The sequence below is a fragment of the Apteryx mantelli genome, chromosome 3 (genome assembly GCF_036417845.1).
Source record: "Apteryx mantelli isolate bAptMan1 chromosome 3, bAptMan1.hap1, whole genome shotgun sequence".
Classification (NCBI taxonomy): Eukaryota; Metazoa; Chordata; class Aves; order Apterygiformes; family Apterygidae; genus Apteryx; species Apteryx mantelli.
In genome coordinates, this window is record NC_089980.1 from 122,032,420 (window position 1) to 122,055,961 (window position 23,542).

The 23,542-nt window shown below is 35.7% G+C and overlaps 1 protein-coding gene across 3 annotated transcripts in view; it reads right to left on the minus strand.

Moving 5' to 3' along the window:
- The window catches only part of KIDINS220 (kinase D interacting substrate 220), an 85,950-nt gene that overhangs the window by 13,538 nt on the left and 48,870 nt on the right, over positions 1 to 23,542 (minus strand). For all 3 annotated transcript variants that reach the window (XM_067294267.1, XM_067294266.1, XM_013955056.2), the window contains 3 exons: positions 11,246 to 11,424; positions 8,557 to 8,783; positions 2,946 to 3,056 (listed from right to left, as the gene is read on the minus strand). In XM_067294267.1, the coding sequence (XP_067150368.1) occupies positions 2,946 to 3,056; positions 8,557 to 8,783; positions 11,246 to 11,424 (517 nt within the window). The remainder of the gene's footprint in view (positions 1 to 2,945; positions 3,057 to 8,556; positions 8,784 to 11,245; positions 11,425 to 23,542) is intronic.

Below are 23,542 nucleotides of genomic sequence, written 5' to 3' on the forward strand. Positions count from 1 at the left end.
CAAACCAGTTACAGGCCTTGGCATTCATTAACTATTTCATACAGATTTTTAGTTCACTTCATTGCTTTGCATGTATCAATCCACGTATTAAGGGATAAGTAAAAGCTGTATCATGTATAGTGGCAATGATCCATCAAATAAGAGATACCTAAATAGCTGGATAAAATTACTGCACACATCATCTGTGGATAACCGCAGTGCCTTAAATACTAATAGTGTTCCCTTTCACAGAAATTTCAAGAAAGTCTGCAAAAGAAGTGTTTTTAAAGGCAGATGAAACCCTGATGGGGCATCCTAATAGGCATGCAGAATACCCAGTCCTCAATAACAACCTCTTTGTGAACTACCCAAGAGATTTTCAAAGAACCAGGGATGAGACTAAAGACATTTCAGAATATTTCCAGCTTTCCTTACATAAAATACATAAGAATGCCAAAATCACAAAGAATAGTAATTTATTTTTACAATGTGGCTCGACTAATGAAAAGTCAATGATCTTTTATGCTGTACTACATAGATTCACAGTAGTAATTAAAGTAGTAATTAAAGACTAAAAATAACTAATAAAATCTTTCATTATTGATATTTTAACAAAAAAAAAGTTAGTGATTTAACTCTTGCATTTTCTCACACACAGCCAGCATATCATATAACTTAGACACAGAGTTTTACACTTTGAAACAGGAGGCTATGTGTGCTTAAGATACACACTCAGGGCAACAACCAAAAGATCAACCAGTTCCAGGTCTGCTCTGGAACAGATTTCCTCCTTTGCCCTGAGACTCCTATAATCATTCCCCACTTTCCATCCCATCACCCCATTCTCATTCACACACTTGCACATGTGCACATGTCCTTCAACCACCACACCAGCACCTTCTCAAAAGTCCTTACGTTTTCTCCTTGCACTGACAAGCTGCAAAGGGCTGGGAAAGAGATGGGATGCTTAAAAAAGGAACTAAACACAGGGAAGGCATCAGCATCTCCAAAAATATGCTAAAAGAGAACCTTACCCCAAAGTCACCCCTTCACCCAAGGTAGCTAATGACCCAGGAAAGAGAACTTTAGGGCAAATTCACCACTGTGGCACTTGCCTACACATGGTTGCTCAGAGGTTACATGTAGTGAAATGCAGCAGTTCTGGAGTCTGCATGGATTGTTATTGGTTTTTCATTGCACAACAGTGGAAAGACTTTTTTTGCAATAATTTACTAGAAGAAAAAGTAACTGAGGTTAACTAACTACAACTGTTGCCAACAACTATTGGCAGTAAGCTAGTAAGAAAATGATTAAAACCATATTAACCTTTTGCTTTGGTAGTAAATAAAAAAACCTGTATTCACCTTTTGCTTTGGTAGAAATAATAAATAATGATATTCCACTGATTTCCATGGTTACAGTAAAGAAGATGTGTAAAGATACCCATAAAGAAGACATCTTTGTATGAATATTTATGATTATTTTATCAAGTCATGATTATTTAGTCAAGTCATGGAAAAGAAAGATGTTAGCATTTTGACTTAAGAATAAGCTTATGATGTAGAATTTTTTTATCATTATTTTCATGGAAAGTTCTTTATACTTTATTAACTGCAACAGCTTTATGGCACCAACTTTAAAAGTAGGGATCAGGTGAGACAGCTGACTAAAGCAGGAAAAAGATACAGGTCAGCTACTTCATTCTAAAAATCTAAGTAATGAATGACCAGCTGTCATTCTTTATTCCATCTAGCTACCACAATACTCTTTATTGAAAACTCTCCATAGCTACCGAGAAAGGAAAGCAGAAAACTACAGGGGAAAAATATAATACACCATATAAGTGAAATATTAGCTCTTAAATTCACTCACGAACTACATTAGTCTTCAACTACTCTAACTATATGCCCACCAAAGCCATTGATGCAGTGTTAGTGAACTGCAGTTATGATTAATGCAGATTCATTACTGCTGAAAAAGCAATGAGATGCTAAAATTTCCACACCACATGACTGCTCATTTACCATTGAGGGGTCTGTGGGTGAAGCAAGCCCCTCATCAGCATCCTCCTTGATAACATCCTAACAACAACAAAATATTATGGTTTGGGTAAAATGAGTAAAGGCTCAACAAAAATATGAAGTAAACAATGAATGAGAATGGTCTCATAATAATACACAATTCAACGGAAACAATTAAGTGATTAAAAAAGATTTTAAAACCTTTTAATAGCTTTGCTCAATGAATCAATATTCTAGAATTAAACTGAATGACAAATGAGGCTTTTATTTTCTTAGCTTTCTTTAGTTCTTAATTCCATTTGAACAGCAATCTATGTCAATAAAAAACTGTTAAAAGGAATTTTATTATTCTATAGGAACCTAGAAAAGTGTGGTCATTTTTACTTTTTAACAGGTAAATAAAGTTGAATTATAGGTACTTACAAGAAAAAGCTACAATAGATGCATACTTCACTTAAAATGTATTTTGTTTTACTCAGACATTAAAAACATTTAATTGTTTACTCAAGCTTTCCAATTTCTAGTATTCTTTGCAAAATCAAAAGATGCCATTTTACTTTCTCCAGATACGTTAGAGAATTTGTATTACTGTAAAATTTGCACATACATTTACAAGTGGCATTCTTTTTCTCATGCTACTACACTATACCAATTTATTTACTGTACCACAGTTGGCACTGCCATTAAATTAAAATATTTTCCTGCTAATCTTGCATGTTGTACTCCTCTAAACTTGTTACCTGAATGTTATAATTAATTTTCTTCTGTAAATAATTTTTAAGGTTAAAAACAAAATACATTTTACATTACACATTTACTTAAACTATCTATAAAATAGAGCTTCTACTTGTCTAATACTGAATCATCATTAATAAGCTTCATTTTGCATTACTCACTATACTTATTGTCTAGGTTAGTATGTGAATTACCCTTCAAAATACTTACTAGGCCATTGTTCTGATCTCTGGACAAACTCGTTTTTAGTGGTGGACGTGAGATGAGATGAGAACTGCCAGGGTAATACCTTGGCATGTAAAGATATGGGGCAAAGAATGGCTATGGAAAAAAAATGTAACAAAAAAGGGACAAACGATTACACAAATCAAAATGTAATAATAAAATAAAACTTATTTCAACAAAACACATCCTCTAGTCGAGTTTAATAAAGTGAAAATTGCAATTACTAGTAGCTTTCTTTACTTTTTGCACTGAATAGAATTCAACCAGAAGCTCTGAAGTGAGATCTTCAAAATCCCTTAGCAACTGACCCCTTCTAGTGCCCCCAAAACCAATGGGTGCTCTGGCGTTGGTTTTCTGGAAGAGCAGAGTTAAAATGTTTTTGACAGTTACACTATAACATCTGGTCTGAATACGGGAAAAGGATTTACACTTCTGTTAACTCCACTATATCAGAGCTGCTAAACTCAAAACTAGATATTCAGTATAATTTATAAAGCTTCACAATACTGAAGGCAATAGTACAAAAAACGTGTGGTACATAATGGCATTACCAGAACTTCTAGTATTTGTGGTAACCATTCTGGAAGCTTTTTTGCTTCCACAAATATTAGACATAACATTACAGTAGACAATAATTGACCTTTGTTTTGTTGTAAATATGCCGATATATGTTGTTCAAAACAAGCATCACTTTAAATGACAATGTTAATTATCATCAAACATAGGTAGCAGAAACATTTTTCAAAAACGAAATATTTTTTCACCACAAATATCAGTTAACTGTAATTACACTTGATGTAATCAAGTCACTTTTTATTCCTTCTTACAAATGAATTTCATGAAAACAAACACTGTCCGGATTTCCAAAAAGAGTTAAGAGCATATCAGTGTTAAGGGTCCAAGGAGAACTTAGGCCGTCATGCTTAATAAAGTCACTTCTTGAAGACATAAGGTTCTCAAAATTACTAACATACTTCCACCATTTGAACAAAGCCAGTTTCCCTCCATGTGCTACAATAAATTGTGTGCACCTTTCCTGAAATTCACAAAATAACATCAGCTTTACCTGCACTCCTTTTTTATGTCTGAAATGCTATTCACTGGCAACCAAACATGCGTGTGAGTGTGCGTAAATCATGAACCTTACAACTGGTAATGCAGTTTTTAAAAAAGCACAAACTACTTTTCCAATATAGTGGAATTTTGTTTTAATCTATCTGTGAATTTTTGAAGTCTGTAAAATTAATACTTATCTTACTCTAATTTTAAATACTTTCATAAGAATTTTGAGTTAGGTCTTGAAATAAAGATTTTCATTTCCATCCTTATCCATTCTCTTTTGGGACAATGCAATGGAGCAGCAATTACAGAGTCTTTAATCTTCAGGAAAAGCAGAATTAAGGTATTCATTGCTTTTAATTCATTATGCAGTTCTTCAAAAAGATATATACACTTCTTAAAATAAGGGCTGTATTGCAGATTTCTGGTGTTTTTATATATAACATTTCTTAGATTAGATTATCTAGCTATTAAAAAAAAAAAAGAGAGAGAATACTATTTGGCCTGTGTTTCTGCACATGACAAGATTCTGAGGGGTCTACTGCACTGAATTCAGAATCAAGTAAATAATTTTATGACTTGACAGCAAACACCAATCTATGAGGGAGGAGTATAATTTCTTGAAATGCTGGATTTTGTACTTATCAGTAAGAACTAAAAACACGCACAAAAAGAACCCCCCCCCAAAAAAAGACCAAAAAAGTGTAAGTGACCTGTAAGTGACCTGAGAAATAAAGTCCAATTATGCATCAATTACTTGGATAGCATATGCTACAACTTTGATTAATTTACAGAAAAGCTCAAAAGGTCCTAGCTGTCAGAGGTAGTCTTTGCACTCTCTCCAACATGATTATTGCAAAAAGTTGACATGCTCTTCCAACACATGCAGTTACATGATATGTTTTGTAACCATCAGTATAAATGCAGAATTCCACATCACAGATGTTTGGTTGTAGTTTCACATGAACTTTAAACTAACAAAAGCTGTTGCTGGAAAAGAGAAATCACATGCCTACTCCCACTGCTCAGTCTCATCACGTGTTTCATCACTACCCAAGTGTTTTGTCCAACAGAGCAGGAAAAAAATCCATTTAAAAACACTTTTTTTTTTTTCCTGGCAAGAGTAGTCTTACTGTAGATTACTTGCCCAACCTGATTTATTGTGGGGCCATGTAACGCCTTTGGCTGCCACAAAACAGCAGGATGGTTTTCTCAACTGTGGTGGGGGCATATGCAGATCAAAGTTCTCAGGCCTAAATCTCCTTTCATTTTCTGCAACTTTCTCTAGCCTGAGTTATTTCAATAGTGTCTCGAGGACCAAGTAATGATGATCTTATCACAGCAGCAGCAAATTACCTCTACTAAAACCTGCTTTTTAAAAAATAGGTAAGGGAACAAATACCTAACCTTTGCCTTACATTTATTGGTTAGTAGAGGATGATTCCAAAAATTCACTGAATTAAATTTATTTCACTGTGATAAGGCACAGAATCTGTGGTATTTTCTGGAAACAAAACATTCTTTTTTCAAAAAAGTTCATGTTATTTTTTTAAATAATGAAATGCCTCAGTTTTCCACTAATAGCTCCTCCAGCCACAATAAACCATGTGGAAAACCCACAAGCATGAGATGCTTAATGATCATACTGCATTGAAGTGCCTCGTCCTCCTCACTGCAAAGACTATCTGCTGAAACACATAGCAAGCACCTGTTTGCTGGTTGCTAGTCATCAACCTACAAAGCAGTGAAAAAAATTTGTCCAATAAGGCAATTACCCCACAATTCTTTCATGATTTCTAATTACGTCTTGCAACAGCTTCAGCTACTCCACTGCTTCCCACCTGTAGAATTAATTCTGCATTATAGGCTTAAATTCTGCAGTCTCAACTTTCATTCAAAGTATGGTAACAGAGATTCCATGAAAACAGGAGATAAATACAAATGCATGTGGGGCATAAACCAGTGTAGAGCTGTTTTCCAAGTTCGTAGATAGCCTAAAAATGCATGATCACGGTGTTTGCTGTTTTTCCAAGATACACAGGATTTGCTGCTCTGCTGCATAACAAGCCTTCACATACTATAATTTCTAGTTCTTACCCTGCAAAATCCTGATTAGACTGACTTTCCCCATAAGACATATATGATCTCCACAACGGTCTGTGATAACCATGAATTTGGGAAGCTGAACTGAAATCCAGCTTGTAGCCAGAAAACTAGGTAGACAGTGGTAAAATGTACACCTCTCCCCTAGTCCAATACAGAGAGCCAGATGAGAGCCAAAGTGCCAAGTAGAAGAGCATTTAAATTGGACTATAAGCTTTCCTTTACAGTTGTACATAGGAGAATGGGGCTTTAAATAAAAAAATAGATTATGTGACTGGAAGTTCAAATTCCATAGTGTAGGAACCCCTGAAGAACAAAGCAGAAATATACATAATAATTAAAAAAAAAAAAAAAAAGAACCTGAGTGTTCTTTCCAATCACCCAATAGCTTTTCTTTTAAGCACAAATAAGTGCTTAAAGACAATAGAATAAGAACAATTTTAATGGCCAGAATTAGGCAAATGTATCCTATCCCAGCTTAGGGCTTTTTACCATAAAATTCAGGAATGTCCACAACAGCATTTGAACTCATTGTGTTGTGTAATACAAGTGTCCAAGACCTCTCCCAGAACCTTACGCTACACTGTTGGGGAGAGCCTAATCTTTTATTACAGTTGTTCTTTTTTAAAATGCCATTCTTAAAAAAAAAAAAAAAAAACCTTGAGAAGTAAAAATGTGATTGAAAATGCTGAAGGAATTTGGAGTGGGCACTGCTAGTACCAGCCTCTCAGTCTAAAATTTCTGCTATTATAAAGTTCTCATCATTTATCTCAGTGTTCACGACAGTACTTTTATAACTCCACAGAGAAATGGAATGAATATAGCTCTCTGTCTATATTTGAAAGCGTGAAACAGATTAAAAACAATTATACCTTAGAAGAGTGGTACAAAGTTCCACAGAGAAAGGCCAAAATAGAAACATTTTAGTCCTCAGCAGGAAAAAAAGGAAAAAGTTTGTATGCATATATGCATATCTGTGGACATAAGTAATACAAATGAACAAATAAGCTGATAGTAAGAATAGTTTATGACTCACCAATAATTGTTTTTGTACTGCTTATAAGGGCCAGAAAAATATAAGTTTCAAGTGTATACTACCACATACTCTAAGCCTTGTCATGTACAGTAACACAGGCACAAAAACAGCACTTCCAATTAAATACCCACAAGTTTGATTTAGTATAGGCATAAAGATTCATATGACAAGTTTTTATCAGCATTGTACTACTTCAAAGAACAAAGCAAGTTATTTTCAGCAAAACATAATACTGTCACCGAATTGAGCAAATATAAAAATAATTTTAGAAAAGGTAACTTTAAAGGTTCTGTGCTAAATGTATAATTTTTTGTCCAGATTAATGAACACTGATTTAGTAATAACTCAATTTTCATTACAGTTTTTTCGCTTGCTTTTAAGATTAACCTCTTGTCAAATCTCACTGTTTAAAGCCATTTTTTGTATACTTTTGTAGACTATGACTTATATCAGCTTTCTGAACACTTTCTTTTTGACAGTATTCTAGAAAAATGTAAAAGTTAAGTTTAAAAAAGACTGGATACATTCTACAAAAATAGAAAGTTACAGTTTACCTGGGGCATGTGCTGAAATTTTAAACAACTGTAAGAATACTGTCAACAGTTTAACCGATGAAATTTTGTGCTTAGCTGTAATTACCAGATGCTGATTAGCATTATAAATTTTGATGTAAAACATACCTAAAAAGGCATTCTTATTAACTGTATCCTCATCTAATAAACAAACTCACAGTTATAACTTTGACAAATTGAACCAATGCTAAAAATAGTTTATCTAATATTGTTTAAACTCAATCCCACTATACAGTAAACCATTAATTCAATTTTAAAGTGAACCATGCCTAGAACTATGTTTTCTGAGGCCCACAAATAACTGCATAAAAAAAATCAAAAAAATGTATAGTTTATGCAATCTATGTTGTTTCCTTTAAACTAGTCCAACACTGTTTGGTGGAAAGGATTAACTCAATAGAATAACTCAAAGAAAGAGACAAAACAGAAGACATGTCTAGATACACTGTGTTGATGTAGCTCCCCACTTCTGTATGTTTTAACTTGTTTTATGTGACTAACAGAAAGACAGGCTTCTGAGCAACTCTATGTGAGCGATGGTGCAAAGCTTACCACAGAAAAATTTAAGAAAACTTGTTGTCTCAGCATTTAATATTGTCTCAAACAGATCATTTTTCCCCCCTGTGTAATTCATACTTCTGATGCAATGTATCACATATCTCTACATAAGACTACAGCAAGGGATAATCATTATTTTGAAATTTACCAACTTTTGGTCTTTTTTTTCTAAATATAATTTGTATGGCTTTTTTAATATTTTATAGATGACATTTGAGATATTACAAGATTAAATAATAAGAATGTGAATTAATACTCAAATATTCACCCGATTGTAGAATGGATGCTGAGGTCCTGTCATACCACTATAGTAACTGCTATGAGGTTGCGGTGATAAAACTCCATTATTGAAAGGTCCATTAAAAGAGGTTGTTGAAGAGCAAGCTGAAGAAGGCTGGCTGAACAGAGATGTTCCTCTAGCAGGGGCCTCATGTAGAGGCAATGTGGGATAAGGAAGTCCTCCAATATTTATTTGATCTCTTGCAGCACGAACATCTGAAAAATACAAAGGTTAAAAAAAAATGTTACCATCAAATGCTTGAAACAGTTTTGACTTGTTTGCCAATTCATTACAGTACCTTTTTGTGTATTTAATTCTAAGAAGAAGGCCATATGTCACTTCCAACTGCTTAGCTGTTCTTTCTTGAGCATTACATCTACACGGCCATCTTTAGAAGCATTGGGACAAATCATTGCATAAATTTACATTAAACATTAAACTCCTCTAAATGTTCTCTCTCAGGAGATAGTATAAAGCTTTGGAAAAGTCTTACAACAGAGGTAATGAGAACAAAAAAATGTAAATTTTTGCAAGACCAAAGTTTAATAAGTGTTTTGCAATGATTCAGAACATCCCCTTCAATAGCCTTATGATAGTAAAACTATGATACATCAAGCTTTTAAAATGGCTGAAGACTGTGGAAGGCTCATTTGTAGCGATTTATTCTCCAGAATTAGACCTGAAAATAATCAGTACGCTTTGATCATAAAACTGAGTTCTGCTGTGATGTTGTTCTTAGCAACTTTCTGCATTATGTTTTTCATTTTACAGCAAATTCCTCTAATAACCTATATGAAAGTCAAACCAGGAGAAGGAACAATAAAATACCCTGACCTCTTCCCCAAAAGATGAAGGAGATGGTAAATACATAGGTCCAAAAGCACGCCAAAACTAAACAGCTCTATCACAATTAGAAGAGTCCCACTGTAGTAACAGTGAAACTGTATGATAGCACTTGACACTACAATTCACTCAGAAAACCCAGTGTTATTGGACTGATTGGACAAGACCCAGTGTATTACCACTCTGGATCTAAGAAAGGATAGTCACAAGTCCCAAACCAAATGGGAGGAGTTATGGGAACACATCATGCCAAGTATGGTTCTGATGGTAAGAATGTCTGATGTGGTATTCGGACATGCACTGTTTATAAACAGATTAACGAGACAGCTTGTGAACAAAGTTAGGCTGTCCCAAATACACCTGTAGCAGCTATTAAATGCAGAGAAGGAAGTATAAAAAAACATATATTTATTAATTTGAATTGTTGATCTGAATGCAGATCCCACCTAAAGCACTGACAGTCATATGAAAGACTCAAAGGAATCCTATTTTAAATTTAAGATTCTATTTTTCTTCAAAGCTGCAGGAACCCTAAACAGGTAGAAACGTTAGCATGCCTTAGCCTTACTCCAGACCCAAAAGCAATTCCAGGCAAATAAGGCGAATAAGACCAGGCAAACAGTGCCATACTGTGGGTCACATCAATCCAGAGCAGCAGTCAACAGTGACAACATTTAATGTTGAGCAGAGTGTTTTTGCAGAACAGAACACATCTGAACCTGACATCAATTTTTGAGACTACAAATGAAGAACACTTTGTCCTAGGAGCAATTTCAGTACCATATTAAAGCAACCTATAAAGTACCTAAGAGGTAACAGCTACAAAGGCATCTAGTGGGAGATACATCAAATAGATGTTTCATTTTGTTTCACTGACTCCAGTCCTAAATCATCTCATTGATCATTTGATGCTATTCAAAATTCTTAGCAACGACCCAGAAGTAAACTTGCATCTCTACTAATAAAATCACTGTGTGATTCAAAGACAGCACTTGTACAGAAAAAGTAGAGTTGTACTCATTTCAAGTAAAATGTGTTTTAATGAATCACATGGCAAAATTAAATATTTTTGCGAACAGTAATTCAGGCCATAACAGTGGAATGCCTGAAGCATTTATCTCAAAGCTTGAGACTGAACAAAATGTAATGGTAAAAGGAGATATTTGATAATGAAAGATGTTTGATAAATTCTAATGAAATTTTTGGCTGTATAAGCATAAAAGTATTTGGGTAGCAACAGGAGAAGATTTAGCTCTGCTCCACTTTCTGAAGTAGATGTTAAACTGGAAAGGTTACAGAAGTGAAACAAAACATTCTGGGGCAGAAGGAAATGTATTTTAGTGAGAAACATGAAAAGCTAAGTCTGTTCAAATTATACAAAAAGTATAATGCATGAATCATCACAAGTAGTAACACCAGCTATTTAAAGGGCTCTTAAATCTAGCAGAGACAAAATATAAGAACCTAGGGAAAAAAACTGAAACCTAATAATTGTGTTTTTTTTTTTAACCAGTGTGGGGACTAAAATAAACCAACAAAAAGTATTGGTTTTCCCCATCTGCTAAAGCAGTCTTCAAATCGAAAATAGAGGATTGCCCCCTCGAAAATAGATGCTTTAGTCTACTATTGATTTGGCCTCTACAGCAAAGCTACTCAGTGAAACTGACTGGCCTGTTACTGAAGTTAAATCAAATGATCGGAAGGTCCCTTCTGGCTTCAAGCATACGAACTGATGAAGAAATCAGGATTCTGTACAACATGCTAAGTAGCTCTACCTAAAACAAAAAGAAATAATACAATCTGACATTTTCCATTTATTTAAAAATATACCCACCTGCAATGATTTCTCGTAGCTTGGGATCTAAATTTACAGTACATGGCAAAAAGGTTTTTACATCACGTGCTATTAGAACAGGCGTTCGCGAAGATAAAAATACTTCAAAGTTCCGTATGTCTCCATCAATTTCCAGTAGAGGTTCAACATCTTTCGTTGTAGGAATATTCTTTGAAATTCTGAAAAAATAAGTGATCAGATAAGTCTCAAATAAACCACATTTACCAGAGTATGACTTCCATTTGCAAAGTGATGTTCTATGGAAAAAGACAATCCAATAAAGTTGCATCCATTCTACCTGTTTTCTGGAAAATAAAGAGAATGTGTGAAAATTTGCACTGTCTGCAGAAAGAACAATTTAACTTTTTCAAAAATGAAAAGACACAGACTTCCAAGTAATCCTGTCTAATTGCATGCTTCAGAGAAATCTCAAAGAAACCATATGGAAAATTAAAATCAGATCAGGAATTTATAGATTGGTAGCATCAAATTCAAAGTAAGGGGAAGTAACCATGTTTAAACATTAACCTCAAAGATTCATTCTAATTCTGGTACCCAATTCAGAAATTCCATGCTTAAAAAAATAGTTTTTAAACTAGTATTTCTTGCAACAACAATGCTCAGGCATCTTAGACATGGATCAGAACCCAAATGCACAAGATTTCATGGTAAAATACATGGAAAAAGTGTCTGCTTTCAAGCAGTTTATCTTCTAAGACAAGAAGCAACACACATACAGGCACACCTCGTTTTATCGTGCTTTGCTTTATTGCGCTTCGCAGATATTGCCTTTTATTTTATTTTATTTTATTATTTATTTATTTATTTTTACAAATTGAAGGTTTGTGGCAACCCTGCATTGAACAAGTCTATCGGCGCCATTTTTCCAACAGCATGTGCTCACTTCATGTCTCTGTGTCACATTTTGGTAATTCTTGCAACAGTTCAAACTTTTTCATTATTATTTTATGGTGATCTGTGATCAGTGATCTTTGATGTTACTACTGTAATTGTTTTGGAGTGCCACAGACTGTACCCATATAAGACGGTGAACTTAACTGGTAAATGTTGTGTGTGTTGTGACTGCTCCATTGACCGGCCGTTCCCTCATCTCTCTCCCTCTCCTCGGGCATCCCTATTCCCTGAGACACAATAAGATTGAAATTAGGGCAACTAGTAACCCTACAGTGACCTCTAAATGTTTGAGTGGAGTCACACATCTCTCACTTTAATCAAAAGCTAGAAATGATGAAGCTTAGCGAGGAAGGCACATCGAGAGCCAAGAGAGGCCAACAGCTGGGCCCCTTGTGCCAAACAGCCAAGTTGTGAATGCAAAGGAAAAGTTCTGGAAGGAAATTCAAAGTGCTACTCCAGTGAACACACGCATGATAAGAAAGCAAAACAGCCCTATTGCTGATATGGAGAAAGTTTTAGTGGCCTGGATAGAAGATCAAACCAGCCACAACATTCCCTTAAGCCAAAGCCGAATCCAGAGCAAGGCTCTAACTCTCTTCAATTCTGTGAAGGCTGAGAGAGGCGAGGAAGCTGCAGAAGAAAAGTTTGAAGCTGGCAGAGGTTGGTTCAGGAGGTTTAAGGAAAGAAGCCGTCTCCATAACATAAAAGTGTAAGGCGAAGCAGCAAGTGCTGATGTAGAAGCTGCAGCAAGTTATCCAGAGATCTAGCTAAGAGAACTGATGAAGGTGGCTACACTAAACACAGATTTTCAATGTAGACGAAACTGCCTTCTATTGGAAGAAGATGCCATCTAGGACTTTCATAGCTAGAGAAGTCAATGCCTGGCTTCAAAGCTTCAAAGGACAGGCTGACTCTCTTGTTAAGGGCTAATGCAGCTGGTGACTTTAAGTTGAAGCCAATGCTCACTTACCATTCCAAAAATCCTAGGGCCCTTAAGAATTATGCTCAATCTACTCTGCCTGTGCTCTATAAATGGAACAACAAAGCCTGGATGACAGCACATCTGTTTACAACATGGTTTACTGAATATTAAGCCCACTGTTGAGACCTGCTGCTCAGAAAAAAAAGATTCCTTTCAAAATATTACTGCTCATTGACAATGCACCTGGTCACCTAAGAGCTCTGATGGAGATGTACAATGAGATTAATGTTGTTTTCATGCCTACTAACAACATCCATTCTGCAGCCCATGGATCAAGGAGTCATTTTGAGTTTCACGTCTTATTATTTAAGAAATACCTTTCGTAAGGCTGTAGCTGCCATAGATAGTGATTCCTCTGATGGTTCTGAGCAAAGTAAGTTAAAAACCTTCTGGAAAGGTTTCACTATTCTAGATGCCATTAAGAACATTCATGATTCATGGGAGGAGGTCAAAATATCAACATTAACAGGAGTTTGGAAAAAGTTGATTCCAACCCTCATGGATGACTTGGAGTGGTTCAAGACTTCAGTGGAGGAAGTAACTGCAGATGTGGTGGAAATAGCAAGAGAATTACAATTAGAAGTGGAATTAGATGTGACTGAATTGCTGCAATCTCGTGATAAAACTTTAATGGATGAGGAGTTGCTTCTTATGGATGAGCAAAGAAAGTGGTTTCTTGAGATGGAATCTACTCCTGGTGAAGATGCTGTGAACATTGTTGAAATGACAACAAAGGATTTAGAAGATTACATAAACTTAGTTGATAAAGCAGCAGCAGGGTTTGAGAGGACTGACTCCAATTTTGAAAGAAGTTCTATTGTGGGTAAAATGCTATCAAACAGCATTGCATGCTACAGAGAAATCCTTCATGAAAGGAAGAGTCAACGATGAGGCAAACTTCATTGCTGTCTTATTTTAAGAAATTGCCACAGCCACCCCAGCCTTCAGCAACCACCACCCTGATCAGTCAGCAGCCATCAACATCAAGGCAAGACCCTCCATCAGCAAAAAGATTACAACTTACTGAAGGCTCAGATAATGGTTAGCATTTTTTAAGCAATAAAGTATTTTTTAATTAAGGTATGAACAGTGGGTTTTTTCAGACATAATGCTGTTGCATACTTAACAGATTACAGTATAGTGTAAACATAACTTTTATATGCACTGGGAAACCAAAAAATTTGTGCGACTCGCTTTATTGTAATATCCACTTTATTGCGGTGGTCTGGAACCAAACCCACAATATCTCCCAGGTATGCCTGTACAGAGAATGACAAAATGATGAGACAATCAGTATGATGAACAGTTGATGCATTATGACTACTGTCAAGCAATATGGTATTTTTTGTAAGCACTAGTGTAAAGGAGAGTTTTATGGAGAAACAAGGAGAGGGATTAAAGGTTAGCTTTGCAGAAGTTTATGGAAAGCTCCTACCAAATCTAAACAAGCAATGGCAGCTAACATCATGAGTCAAGTGAGTGAACCTATCTCATTTGATATTTCACCTCATAGTATCATGACTGGTATCTGGTCTCATAGCAAATAAGAAATGATAATCTAAACGGATTATTATTAAAATGAAGAAAAGTTTCTCACAGCTGGTATAATAAAAGTGGAAACTGCCAGTGAAAGAATACACTGAGAAAGGCTGACATGGTTATTGAAATGACTAGAAAGTCATGGTGACAGCATATTACACAGATACTAGTGAGGTAACCACTATGTATTTAAAGTAAATATAGAAAAAAGTTATGAATATAAATATACACATACATATACATACAATATGAATGATGAACCTCACTAATTAATGGCTTTTCCCAATGTTGTATTAAGATCACAACTCCATGAGAAGGGATGGCTTAAAAATTTCACTCTCGTGCACCTGTCCATTTCTGTTGCTCATCATTGATATTGACTTGTAGACTGCTCTGTGAGCTGCTTTAACTTGCTAACACCACGCAGAAGTTAACATCGCAAACAGAGAGGGAAAAGTTTTCTCTGTTTTCTGAACAGTTAAGGCAGCTAAGGCAATTGCCAACGCTGTCCTCAGGGAAAAAGAGAGGAAGGACTGAAATGCATTGAAGGGAGTATGAAAGAGGAAGGAGGAATAGGGATGGAAAGGGAAGAACACAACATTAGATATGTTCAGTAACCTATCAAATTGCAGTCAAGACTCTCTTACATTAAAAAGACACATACTTGTGTGTCTAAGAAAATAAACCATGGCAGGGTTTTTTTTTTCAAATTCTGGTCATAACTGATTTGTATTTTTAATGTGGCTAATGAGGTTGGTCTAGCATTAGCTGAATGAGCTTATTTTCACAATTCATTAGCTTAAAAGCGCTAATATTATTTCATTTTTTTTATCTCCATAAAAACTAGAATTTTACATACCATGGATTATTCCAGACACAACATCAGATTTACACAGTATTTAGTATTTATTATTAAGAGATACAAAAAGAACTGAGGATTAAAACTAAACATTTGAGGTAAGTGCAACTCTTTTACAATAAAAATGTATTTCAAGTATGTTCTAATCTTTCAAACTTCTACACTGTACTAAAAGCAGCATTAACATATTCCTATAAATTTTACCTGACTTTAAAGAAAGTAATGGAATGGACTCAGTACCTAACAAATGGAGACTACTGCCATACCATATTGTTATAAGTAGTATCTACAAATAACTTTATGCACATTTCCCTATGCTGGAGAAGTAACAAACCCAAGGCATAAAATTAGGTGCAGCCTATTCTAACTAAAGTTCTGATCCTGCAAAACACTATAAACTGCATTAAATCTTTTGGATAGTAGTAGGATTATTCACTGAAGGAAAGTTCAACACAAGGAAAGAAAAGGCTTCACGGGCTTCAGCCTTGAGAGAATAAAAGGTGGTGTTTCTTTAGTAAGAGAAACTTAAGACTCAGGAAGTGGGTTACAATTTCAAAGAATGAAAACAGTTCATTCTCCAATAGTGTTAAGAAAAAAAAACACTACCAATAGGAGCTAACAGTGATCTTCACCTCGAGGAGTGAATCATAAAAAGATAAAAGAGAAATCTAATAAAACTTGTATATTCAACAAAATCTGAGAACTGTCTACTCTACACTAATTTTTAACTACTAACTTAGGTTCTTCCGTTTTGCCTTACATACAACTACAACGAATCTGATCAGAAGCCTATGGATGTCTTTAATCAAACATCATAAATTAAAAAAACCCTCTAATGGACATGTTAGTTATGCATATTTACTTTGGTATTCTAGACATGAAGGTTTAAACTGGCAAAATGAAAACTAAGTCAGGGACTGAAGAGTTAAAGAGCAGCCTACTTCAACATTTAAATCTACAAAATAAAATGCCAAAAGAAAATGTGACATAGATTTAAATAAAACACACAGCTGATGAATCACATGAAACAAATTAGCTTCATTTTAATGCCAGTTCTGCTTAAGCCTGAATGTGAACAGTGTTCTGAATATGATGAACAATACTACTGTTCAGAAGCCAATAGCTCACTGCTGGTTTACACATTGAAGCCTGTATTCTAACCTCCTGAGCTCAATGCCTTAAACTATGTTGCTGAATGAAATATTTATGTAAATGATAATTTTCTGGCAAGGAGCCACAAAAATCATATGTGCTTGTGCTTCAGATTAAAAAAATAAATAAAAAAAAAGAAGAAACAAAAGAGAAAAGGTTAGTATGTAAAGCAGTTTAGGAGCTACTTTTTCTAAAATATTATGAATACCCTGTTCTTACTTGGGGTTGGTTTTTTCTCAGGCAGAAAATTACTCTTTAAATCACAATCATCAAAAACTGTCAGTGTTACAGTGTCTGTTTCCATGAGAAACTATTTGTATTTAAAAGGAATGGGTCCAGAACAGAACCTTACAGTGACAGAATAGAATCTTAAAAATTTCATTCCATTATTCATCATGCATTCTTTCCATAAGCAGCTAAAATTAAAAAATGATTTCTGTGTGACTTAAGTTATACTCCAACATTGATGAATTATTTCTGGCTTTTTCTTTTTTCCTCATATTTAGATGGAACTGCCTGTGTTTCAGTTTGTGCCTGTTGCCTTGTGTCCTATCACTGGGCACCACTGAAAAGAGTCTGGCCCCATCCTCTTGACATCCTTCCTTCAGATACTTATACACATTGATAAGATCCCCTCTTAACCTTCTCTTCTCCAGGCTGAACAGGCCCAGCTCTCTCAGCCTTTCCTCAGAGGAGAGATGCTCCAGTCCCTCCATCATCTTCATAGCCTTTCACTGGACTCTCTCCAGGCATGTCTCTCTTGTATTGGGGAGCCCAGAACTGGACGCAGTACTCCAGATGTGGCCTCAGCAGGGCTGAGTAGAGGGGGAGGATCACCTCCCTCCACTTGCTGGCAACACTCTTCCTAATGCACAGCAGGATACCATTGGCCTTCTGGGCCACAAGGGCACATTGCTGCCTCATGCTTAACTTGGTGTCCACCAGGACTCCCAGGTCCTTCTCCGCAGAGCTGCTTTCCAGCAGGTCAGTCCCCAGCCTGTCCTGGTGCCTGGGGTTATTCCTCCCCAGGTGCAGGACCCTGCACTTCCCTTTGTTGAACTTCATGAGGTTCCTCTCTGCCCAGCTCTCCAGCCTGTCCAGGTCTCTCTGAATGGCAGCACAGCCCTTTGGTGTATTGGGCACTCCTCCCAGTTTGGTATCATCAGCAAACTTGGAGGCTGAGGGTGCACTCTGTGCCTTCATCCAGGTCATTGATGAAGAAGTTGAACAGACTTGGACCTAGTATTGATCCTGGGGAACACTGCTAGCTACAGGCCTCCAGCTAGACTCTGCACCGCTGATCACAACCCTCTGAGCTCTGCCATTCAGCTAGTTCTCAATCCACCTCACTGTCTGCTCATCCAGCCCACGCTTCCTGAGCTTGTCTATGAGGATGTTATGGGAGACAGTGTCAAAAGCCTTACTGAAGTCAAGGTAGACAACATCCACTGCTCTCCCCTCATCTACCCAGCCAGTCATTCCATCATAGAAGGCTATCAGATTGGTTAAGCATGATTTCCCCTTGGTGAATCCATGTTGACTACTCCTCATCACCTTCTTTTCCTCCACATGCTCAGAGATGACATCCAGGATGAGCTGTTCCATCACCTTTCCAGGGATGGAGGTGACTGATTTGACCTCCTGACATGACCGTGAACCTGCCTCGTGGCTACAGACTTGCCTGGCAAGTGCTGGGCTGTTTACTGACCCTGCAATTGAACCTGCTCTGCTCTTCTTGTTTGGGTAGCGTGGGACTTGTTCATGGGGACAATGCCCTGCCTGCCTTGCTATCACCCTCTGCTCTCACCTTGCCTTTTGCCTTGTGGAGCAGCCTACCCTTGCTGCGCCCCAACAGGTTGAAGGTTGACTTTTCTATCAGTTCTCAGGCTCTAAAGGGCCATTCTCCCTGCTCTTCCAAATCTCTTCCTGAAGGAGGAAACAAAGAAATTCTACGAGTTAGTCTTTGCATACCTAGAGCTCTTACTTTCTCACGTGTTTTACAGCAGCAAGTAACTATGGGGACAAGAGTCATTTAACTTTTGAATTCCATAGAAAACAGGCTTAATTAATAACATTAAATAATTTAATAATAATTAGAGCAACAAAAGGCATAAGTTGTCATGTTTTATCTATCATATTTAAAATTTTCTCTCAATACAGTTTAAAACAAAAATGTAACTTTAAACAATGAAATAATTTTGTATTAAAAATGATACAAAAACTTTTTTTGAACATCGATGCTTAGAAACAGGAAACTGGAAAATTTGGACTACAGTATTCTGCAGTGTAATAAAAATTTTTGATGCTTAGCAACCTGATAATGAGGCATCTGATCTTCAATATCTGGTAATATGATATCAATAACAATGTTTTGCTGTAAGTTATTTACCCTATCCCTCTAATACCTGCACAGAATAATTGCAAATAGTGCATCTGCATGCATAAGGGTGTATTTCTTCCTGATTAAAAACTCTGACAAAAAACACTTCAGAAAATTTACAGCACTATCAATGTATCAAAAATACTGCTGTAAATATTTTTCCAAGCTGAAGTTTGTAGCAAGCAGTTTGGATACTCAAAAAGAATGTTTGCTCATAGATACACATTTGCATAAAACAGAAAGAAAAAGCCATCACGCACTCAATACTAAAAAATAAAATGAATCAATGTTTCGTCTTAATAAAGACAAGAAAAAGCAAAGCTATGGTTTGATATAGCTATCTCAACGAAAGTTATAAACCCCACAATGCATATTAAATAGTACAGAAACTTCACTGAACAGATGCAATAGCTATTTAAAAACTCCTCCTATTACAGTAGGTATCAGGAGATCTCTCTTTGCAAAACTGGCTCTAACCAATCCAAGTAACAGTAGATAAAACACCCCTTCTCAGTGTTGCGACTTTTGATCATTTTGGAAAGAAAAAGCATTTTGATCCTTAGATTGATGTTTATTAAACCAGTCTCCCATACGCAATATCATGCTCTGCCACTAAGCCATTTTATAAAAATTGATAATTTGACTTTCTAGGATATTCCCTACACCAGCACTCATTATCATTAAAAAAAAGTGTTAATACAGTTACAAATGCCTGGATTCACTCACAGCTTTACAGTGGCATTTGAATTAAGGCAAAAGAATTAGAAAAAGAAACATTCATTATACAGAAGAAAAAGTGGCAAAATGGAGTAGCATGAAAGAATCTAAAGACAGCTAAACACTGATCTGTAATCAAAAAAGTAATTACGTCTCATAACTGGTAAGTCCAACAAGATCACTCACACAAGTAAAATACAGATAGAACACCAGAATACTTTATTAGTCTGTTTCTGATATTTACATCATTGAATGTCAGTTACAAAGTAATATGACTGGATGCAGGGATTCTTTCAGTCAATACCTTCAGCTGCAGGACCACAGAAATTCAATAAATACTTGCAGGTCTTATAGCAATTAGATATCACCACGGTCCACCCTAGTCTCCCCTAGAAGATACTATTCCAGGGCTGTAACATCAGGGCATACAGTTAAACCTCAGGACCAGACTAAAGGGCAGCCCTCCTCCATATGTCCCTGGCAAAAACCTTGTTCACAAAAGCCCAAGTTCCATTTCCCAGAATAAGCTGTACACCAATCTGTCAATCTGTTATAAATCCTATCCAGAAATGGAGAGCAAAAAAATAAACTTGCTATACGACATTAACTTTTATAGGTTAATAACCAAAGGAAAGTCAACCAGGACCAAAGAAATTTTACTTCCTTTACACAGTTCATCATCTGGACTACCTAATCTGTTCCTTCACCTTGCCCTTCTGAAGCAGCCTCCTATGACAGAACTGACCTACTGAGGCAAATTTATTGTATGGGTATCTGAACAAGTCATTGAAAGGAATACTAGAGCATCAACTTCAACAGCACCTGATACCCCATGTTACTGCTCACTTGGTATGCTTTTACACCAGAGTAAGAGGCAAGTATTTTCAGAATATGAAGCAAGTATTTTGTCTCCTCTTTTTTTCTTGACAAAGATGTCCAGCAGACACAGAAGGCAATGTATTATCCCCAATTTTATTTGGCAACTTTACTGATTCCTAAAAAGTACAGAAGTCATATGAATCAACTTAAACAGGTCAAGAATAAAAGTTTTGTTCTGGAAATTTTGTTTATGGAGTTGCTAAAATTAAGACTGCTGTACTGTGTCCTAAACTAGTTTCAATCAGCAAAGTTTGGAAGGGATTAAACTATATACATTACCATTTTGGAGATATGTCATTAATACACATTAACTCTATTTTAAGCATTTAAAGACTTATCTGGGGAGTGATTTAGAAATATGAATTATTACCCCAAGATGAATAAGAGAACCATATAAAAAAAGTTAAAAGCACTCAGAACTTCCTCTGCCTTGCTCTAATTAGCTGTTTGCTCCAATCCTTTTTCTCTCCCTAGTATCTTTTCATCTGAACTTCCTGTTTATTTGCCATGTCCTCTGGTACTTTCTTCTCTTTTAAGCCTTGCCTCACATAGATCTATTTAGACAGTAAACAGTTTGGGAAGGAATAACCTACTACTAAATTGTCTATTAACATCAAGACCCCATGATTAGCACAACAATAAAGAACATGGTAACTTTACCTGCCCTGCTTTTTAAATAATACACAGTAAAACTGAAAAACAAAACAGGTTAAATATTCAGAAGTAATGCCTTACTGTGAGGTCTACAAGAATATTAAATTGCCTATTTAAAGAAAGTTATTTATTTAAAACTAGCCTAGCAAAGGATTATTGCAAAGAATATTATCAGAGTGATGAATGAGGGACCTTCCATAGCTTTTTCATCTTTAATTTCTATAATCATTAAAAAGCTACATTTCCTAAATTAACACATCAGTAGATTTTATACAACCTGCAAATCCCTCAAAAGTCAATTTTACCCTTTTTATTAAGAGGTATTTAAACAGTGTCAAAATTGGAATTAACGTGACAACCCTTCAGAAAAGTTATATTTCAAATGATCTTGCTCAGTTTTAACATTGCTAGAGATTTGCTGAAAACATGTAAAACAATTTTTAGAAAGAATAATTTAATAGATACTTGTCTAAAACACTGTAATGGAAAAGTAGACAGATAATGCTTATCTTCAGGTTTTATTTTATTCTTTTTCTTCTTACTTATGTATATTAACAAAAAACCTTCAAATGATTTAGACAAAAGCTTTTAGCTCAACACATAATTGCAACAAAATTACAATAATTGTACCAATTAAAATAATCCTGAATGAACAGTTTGTCATCTTAATGTTCCAATGGTTTATAGAAGGATCTACTTAATTAGCTGAAACTGCTTTCCAATGTTAGTATCAAATGTCATTTGTTAAAAGTTGAACGATTTCGAAAATAATTTAACAAAGCAATTTTACAAAACACCAAGAACCAACATTTTCTTTTCAGCTGAATAAAGCAAGCAGATGTGTCATCAAATTGCTATAAAAATAAATGAGGCTTTATATGGGGAAAAATAAATTTTACTACTAGCACTACAGAATACTATTTTCTGATTGTTTTATGAAATCAGATTTCTTTAATAATTTTTATATCACTTATATTTTGTTGCTATTTTTAGTATGCTGTAAATACATTTTCTTAAATTGAAGCAGAAAACAATGAAGTAGACATATTCAGTTCTGTGTTATATAGAAAAATGTTTTAACCTGCACAAGTTAAGTCTCCTACTTTGATTCACATAAGTTAAAATCTTTTGTGTGTGTGTGTGTGTGTGTGTGCGCGCGTGTGTGTGTGCGCGCGCGCGCTAAGCCTATCAGTAAAACACAGCACCAATGAAAGCACATTTATAGAACCCCAAATCTACATTAGTCAACTGCTGGTACATTTATAACTGAATTAGTCTTTACCAGTTTAACTTGAAAGAGAAAAAAAAAAAGACAAACAGAGGATGAGGTCTCAACACTGTCTACTAACCAGAGATTAATTGTTTCTTTGGTTACCATTACTAGAGATAACTGTTTCTATGGTTACTTCCAAAAACATACAACTTTGGATTAAAAGGAGGAAAAAAAAAAAAAGGAAATAATGCAAGCAAAATCATATCTCAATCCTGAAACTGGTAGGACAACATCTAGAACTGAAGAAATACCAACACTATTCCATGATGTGTGTATAGTTAGAACAGATGTCTCCCACAAATTATTCTTTAGAATGGTATAACAACTGTAAAAGTATTTTAAAAAAAGTACTAAGTGAACTGGTTTAGATCCTTCAGTCTTCCACAAAAAAGAATCCTGGATGAAGGAAAACGATCACACTATTCTTCTAAAGTTGGTATGTTTTGCTTTTGCAAATTGGTTTGCCATCCAATTTGATATACACCATAGGCATGCACACATGCATGTCTTTGCAAATACTTTAGCACAGAGGCTAAATTCAGCCAAAGTGATGGACAAATTATACATTGTTAAAAATAAGAAACCTAGATCTAAACCCCATGAGAAAGAGGAAAACACTTATCATGGATGTATCAACTTCCTGGGTGAATGTTCAGCCCCAATGGCATCCAGATATGGCCATTAGGCAATTCTCATGATCTATCTCCAACTTTATACTGACTCTTTTTTCCAAGGGGACCTCCACAGTAGGTAGCTAGAAGGCCATGAAGTTGTTCTGGTAGCCTACAGACTGCTTCCTACTATTTTCTTTTGAAAAGGCCAGCTGGCAGTTAGGTCTAGTACAGTGCCCATGCCTGACTGGCAACTGATCAGAACATTTCTGCAAGCAGTCATAGGACCAGTCCCCAGCAAAAAGCACTCACTATCACTATTTTAAACACTAGAAT